The following is a 6,608-nucleotide window of genomic DNA, read 5'->3' as shown; positions in this document are numbered from 1 at the left end:
CTATTGTATTAAATAATACTTTCCACACACAAAACAAAAACAACAACAAATATTTTTATACAAATGCAATATAGGTAATTAATGGTGTCTCTGTGTGTAGAAAACCGTTCCAAGTAACAGCAGTTACAACAGAAATGCAAAACACTCAGTCTCCTTTCTTGAAAACACAAGGCAAAGTCAAGGATGCGTTGTGTAGTGCTGCTCCTGCGCCGATCAGGCAGGAAAATGTGTCCTGCAAGCTGCCCTAGGCTGGGTGTGTGGACTCTGTGTCAAGTCGCCTTGACTTGACAAGTTCTGTGCTGGAGTAAGGGCTGCTGACGGGGAGCTGTGGCAGGAGCATGGCCAAGGGCATGTGCATAACTTTAGGTACCCAGTAGTCTCATTAAAGTCAATGGGATCGCTTCAGGAGCTTAAAGTTAAGTATGCGCATCAGACTTTGCAGGATCAGAGCCTAACACTAGGAACTCTTTTAGGATGTTTCTAATGCGTATTCTACAGAGCCCTCATCACGCCATCTGGTGCCGTAATGAAAACTTCTTTGGGATCACAACTAACTGGTTTCGGCTGTTTCTCTGCCTATACGCTTTGCTTACGGTGGCGCCTCTCAGAGGAGCCCAGGGAGCCCCTCACCCTGCACCAGGAGGGGAAGCCACAGCTGCAGTCCATTCACCCCCCCTTTTCTAACCCCTATCAGCACAGCTCTCCTCCTCAAATTTGAACATTCGAAACCTCAAATGTTATTATTTATTCATTTTTTATCCTCGAGGCTCTCCGGGTGCCCGGTACATCCCACCGGAGCGGCCGCCACCCGAGTCGCATGTCCATGTCGTCCCGCCCCCGCCGCCCGCGGCCTTCCCCGCCGTGGAAGAACGCTGTGTCCGGCGGCAGCGGCTCCCACCCCGCCCCCTGTCCTCCGCGCCTCCGAGGCTCGCACGCCCCCTGCTCCCCACCGCGGCCAGACGGGAGCTTTCCCCTTCCTCGCCTCTCGCAGGGCTTTGTTCGGCTCCGCGGGACGCTCCACACTCCTGCACAGGGCACGGCGGGGCTCGGGCCGGCTGCCTCGGTACTCCCTTTCCCAAGTCCCATGTCCTCTGCTCCCATCCGCTCGCCGACGCTGCGGCCCCACAGGATGAAAAAAGACGAGTCGTTCCTGGGCAAGATCGGCGGCACCCTGGCGAGGAAGAAGAAAGCCAAGGAGGGTGAGTTTGCCCGAGCGGGCGGGGGGGGCAAAAAGTGTATCCCACCGGAGCCCCCTCAGCAGCCCCCGAGCAGGGCAGACACCCTCTTTGTTCTCCGGCCGGGCAACGCCGTCCGGGGCAGTGGAGAGGAGGGCGAAAGAGCAGCTGGGTCCGCGGCGTGCCCGCCTGCCTGCTCACCCACCCGCCCTCAGGCCTGTGAGCGGGCGCTGCCCCGGCGGGGCGTGGAGCCTCAGCTGGACCTGAGCTGGGGCCGGGGTAGGCGCGAGGCGCGGAGGAGGAGCGGCCCCAACCGCCGCGGGCGGTTGCTGGGGGGCGGTTGGTCGCCGAAGTCCGGTCGGTCGTTCAGTCAGTCAGTCAGAGGGGCGCCCTCGGCCGCTGCCTGACTCGGCCGCTCGCTGTTGGGAGGGGAACCCGCTTTACTTCTGTAAAATAAACTTCTGATGACAATGTGGGAGTCTTTTTTTTTTTTTTTTTTTTTTTTTTAAATTTAGTTGAAGTGTGAGGATTGTAAAAGCTGCGAGGGAATGATTAAATCCACCTGTGTTTTGTGCCTGTTTTATCCATGACTTTTATGTTGGCACAGATATTTTGCACAGGGGATTTCCGTAACTGACTGACTAACTTAAGCAAAAAGGTGTCTCCCCCCCACACGACAGAATGAAGGTGTTCGCCTTCCCCTTTGGCATGGGGCTCCTGGAAGAAGCTCTGTCAGCCACAGTACCAGCTGATGCTGCACCCATCTTAGGGGCATGGAGCTTCATGGGGTGCATGCTGCTAGCTGCCCACAGCTGGCCTATCATCTAGATACTCCCACAACGTGTTTTCATAGCTGTCTGTTTACACCAGAGGCTGTGCTGAGATAGTACTACTTGCACTGAAACAACATGCCTCCCTATCTACACAAAAAAGTTGTCTTTGGCTTTCTGGCTGGTTAAAATTGGCCTTGGCTCTGTTGTGGTGCTAGACGTGTGTAGGGTAGGAAGCAATTCTAATTTCAGTCTCCTTTTGACTGGCTGTTGAGTGAGCATGCTTTGCCCATGTTGAGTCTATTAATTGCCTGTGATGTTTAGAAGGCAGATTTTAATACTTAAAATATTTGGCCTCAAAACCCATCTCAAGGAAATTGCTTCCCTTTCCTTCTCCTGGTTGTTCTGGTGTGGCTTACTGGTATTTCCTCCATTATGTATTTTAAATCAAGTTTCCGTGTTACGGTTCTGCTGAGGAGCAGCAGAAGCAGTCGTGCCTTTACCATGATGTCATTTACTTCTGAAGGAAGATGGTGGAGAAAACACATTTCTAGCAGGGGATGGCAACTGCGTGCTTGGGAAGAGTAGTTCATTCAAAGGTGACTTTTAAACCTAAACAGGTTGGAGGCGCCTCTTCAACAAGAATTGTCATTGTTGTGAGACCGTGTTTTTAAGGAGACTAGTCACGTGGTCAGAGTGCTGCAGTCACTCAGCTGGGGCCATTTTGCTGAGTTTGTGTATTATTTTTTTGTCAGATCCTGTGGCCACAGCTCCCCTTGCTGTAGGATGGCCTGTTGTAGTTGCTGCTTTTGTGTTCACTGCGGAACTGATGCTGTGGTGATATAGAAAGCATGGCTATGCTTTTGCCAGCATGATGTGAAGGAAATGGAAATGTGTGACTCAGCTTTTAATCTGAGTATTCCTTCCAGTTTGACAAGGGGAACAGAGAAAACACAGTCCCCACCCTGGGAGCTGTCTTTTGGTCATGATGTGCTTATGCACAGCACTATGGTGCTGTGGGCCATTGAAGCCCTTCATTTTAGAGGAAAATTGCTTACTACCCTTCTACTTTTTCCTCATTTGGAAGATTTAAGGCCCACGGAAGGTGTTCTTTGAGCTGTCTTGTGCATTGTGTCTTGTGCATTGGTGGCTCTCATGCAGGTCATTAAGACCGCAGCCCTGAAACTGGAGGGGACCCAGGGCTAAGCTGTGAAGAGGTGCTGAGGTGGGAATCAGTGTCAAGGGAGAGAGGCTCTTCAAGCCTTGTGCTAGGACTTGACGGGCCACCAGAACAAAGTACAGGGCTAGAAGCTAAATCTTGGTATGAGACTGTGAAACAGAAGCAAATTGGAAGTTCACCTAAGTGACAATGAGTTGATAGACCACATAAAAACAATATGGTCAACCTTTTCTGTGCTTGGGAACCACTTCACCCTTGGGGACTTCGGCCTCCCTTCAGGCAGTTTCTGCTCAGCTTCTCTGAGTGGACCAGCAGAGGTCAGAGTGATCTTCCAATACTGTAGACTGCCTTTTACACCAGCTAATCTCCACAATAAATAAAATGTTGTTTGCTGACTTGCCACAACCAAACTATCTTTGCCTCCTCTTCCCCTAATAGCATGAGAAGTAAGCAAGCCGGAGAGCTCTTAATAATTCTTGCTTTTGCTGGCCTGTCTTTTTTATCATAGTGTAAATACAAGCCTGTTATCACCATCTTGACTGTGTGTATATACAAGACCTTTAACTTGGTCCATGCAGCAGTTGCAATGCAGTTAAATTAATCCTTTTAGTCTTTGTGCACAACTCACCTGGGAGCTACATAGCTTAGAGATCTGTAGAATAATACTGATTTTTTTTTTTTTCCTTCTATGAGTGTGGTTTTTTTTTTTATCATAGGTGGCAGCCATGTCATAAATAACCATAATATGTGGCTGCTGACCTATAAGCAACTAAGTGTAAATATTTTTTGGCAACCTTACATGCTGTGATCTATTTTTAGAGAGGTTGTGTTTAGAGAGGAATGTTCATTAGGCTTATCAAAACTACCACTGTAAGCTCATAACCTTGCTTTATGATGGGACAATAAATACAATTCCTAGGTATCGTGGAGATAGTAACTGTGGTGGTATTCAAAGTATTTACTGTGACATGTAAGCAACTTTGCTGTTACTCCTGCTTTAACAGTATGGCATGATATGATGCTTTGTAAGCAGGTGCCTGGAGATCAAGTGTGGTTAAGATTTCAAATTCTAAAGCATTTTGAGATTCAAAGTCTATACGTTGTTTAACTGTCCAAGGAAGTCTTTGAATTTGTACCTTGAACTTTTGCTTTATGCTGTTGAATGTTATATTCCTGTTTCTGAATTTTTATGGATGAACTGACTTACGTTCAAACCTGACTTAAAAGAAATAACAACCACAGATGTTTGTTGGGAAAAAACATTTTTAGTCTGATTTCCTATGGCCATGGTATATGTGATCTCACTGTCTGACTCCTTCCTTCCTCTTCCTTTCCAGGAATGTTTTTCACCCATCATTTGGCTAAAAATGGCCCTGAGAGAGAACTAGCATCAGGATTATTAAATGACTACAGGTTTTGTCAAAATGAGCAATGCGGTTAGAACAGAAAGACCTTAGTGGATCACCATTGCAGGAAAAACTGCAAATGAACTTGACCAACTTGACCTGTGTAAGATATGAGAGTTTATGTGGGAGTGAAGTGATCAGAAAAATGAAGTCTATGGGGAGACTGTGACAGTGAGCATTTCTGTATGTTGCAATCAGTCATGGCACACATCCTGGGGAAAGTGGGATGCATTAGTTCCAGTGCTCATGTGACCATGTGGTTTATTTCCCCCCAGCCCTCCCATATTAGGTTATATGGAAATGCGTATGAAGTCTAAGTTTGCCTGGTGTTACTGTGAAATGGTTCTGTCTTGGTATATCTTGGGCTTTCAAGACGTGCCAGATCTGCATTGTGATTAATAAAACTTCAGCACAGCTGTTCAGATGCTCCAAAATCTGCTTTAAATACCTTAGGAAACTGTTGAGGTCCTGGCAGGGCTCATAGCAAGGTACAGTTTTTAAACGTCTTTTCAGACCCTGTACTAGATGCTGTTTTGGATAATGCTCTATTTTGTCTTGATCTATAAAAGGAACTTTAAAAAACTTCCCCTTTCCTGTCAGTCAAAGAGTGATGTCCTTGAACTGAAATAAAGGAGGTGTTTTGCTGTAAGTGTCACTTCTGGGTTACTTGCAGTGCTTTTTTTTTTTTTTTTTTTTTTTTCTCCTCGTAACACACCGTAGGAAAGATTTGAGCAGCAGGTGTTTGGCTAAATAAGCCTTCTATTATTATCTGTGCACGTGTGTCTGTGTGTATATTTATATATAGTCTATATGGAGGAGTCATCCAGAGAAATACAAGAGACTTGATTGCTCAGTTGTTTTCTAGTGGAATGATGGAGGATGAGCACAGAGATTTGCAAAGTGCTCCAGAAGAGAGCAGTTTGTTGTGCTGCCTGATGAAATCAGTGGTGGTGGGGGAAAGGAGGGAAAGGAGCCCAAACTGACCACTACAGAAGGCGGCAGCTGCAGGATGACATACAGATTTTATGCATATCAGAGCAGGTTAAAGCACTGTAGTTAGGGTCTGTGCCTCAGTGTAACAGTCAGATGGTGTGGTCCTGCAAAGTTTCCTCCTGTGTTTGCCTGCAGGCATGCCAGCTTGGTACATAGGTTGGTGGGTGTTTCACTAGAGGGCAAATTCCTTTCTCCCACAGAAAGGCAGCAGTCCTTCCCTCTGCCTTGCAGCAAGAAAAGCTGGAGGGTGAGTAACTGTTGGGTTTCTTGGGCTAGCTCACGGTCAGCTGGCGAGCCAGTGACAAAGCTGGGGAAAGAAACTTTTTGTGAATCCTCTCTGGTGCCGTGGTAGTTAGGTAGAGGTGCTGCATAATCTGCATCTGCGCTTCCCACAGCTCTACACAGGTTAAAGCCCATCTTCAAATTATTCAGATGGAACTGTTGTCCGCTCAATTTTGGCTTTCTTGAGGGAAGAACATGAGGAAATAGGCTCTACAACAGAATTAAATTGGAGCAAATGCTTTTTTTTTTTTTTTTTTTTTAATCATTCCTATAAAATTGATGGAGCTGATTCTGCATGTAATTGTTCTCTGGAGGGAAAAGAGGTTCAGAAATAGGTTCCTCAGATCTACTTAATTGCCTTTATATGTGATAAGCGCATCTCAACTCAAAGGCATCCCCTTGAACACAACAGGATAGGAGAATCGGACTTAGCTTGGAAAACAGATCTCATCTTTCACTGGAAGAGGGTATACTGAAAATTATTAAAAGCTCTTTTTTTTAATGCTATCTGCTGTGTAGTCTCCAGAGATACATCAGTGTGAATGCTCTGCAAAAAATTAAACTTCTCTGTTTCAACATGCTGCAGCTGTGCTTTAGCCACTGCTTAGTGTCTGCTTGAGACTTCTCACAGACGTACTTTGCTTGAAAATCACCTAATCACCTAGGTTGGAAGAGACCTCCAAGATCACCGAGTCCTCTGACCTAACACTGACAAGTCCTCCACTAAACCGTATTGCTAAGCTCTAAATCTAAATGTCTTTTGAAGACCTCCAGGAATGGTGACTCAACCACTTCCCTGGGC

General features: G+C 46.5%; 1 protein-coding gene across 1 annotated transcript in view; it reads left to right on the top strand.

The window, feature by feature from the left end:
• Positions 1–962: 962 nt before the first annotated feature.
• PARVB (parvin beta) overlaps positions 963–6,608 on the top strand; it is an 86,406-nt gene continuing 80,760 nt past the window's right edge. The window contains exon 1 of the mRNA XM_032207749.1: positions 963–1,199. Coding sequence (XP_032063640.1) covers positions 1,085–1,199 — 115 coding nt within the window. The 5' untranslated portion in view covers positions 963–1,084. The remainder of the gene's footprint in view (positions 1,200–6,608) is intronic.

The sequence above is a fragment of the Aythya fuligula genome, chromosome 1, assembly GCF_009819795.1.
Source record: "Aythya fuligula isolate bAytFul2 chromosome 1, bAytFul2.pri, whole genome shotgun sequence".
NCBI classification, from domain to species: Eukaryota; Metazoa; Chordata; class Aves; order Anseriformes; family Anatidae; genus Aythya; species Aythya fuligula.
Note: the sequence above shows the minus strand (reverse complement) of the source record. Positions and strands in the feature narration are given on the sequence as shown.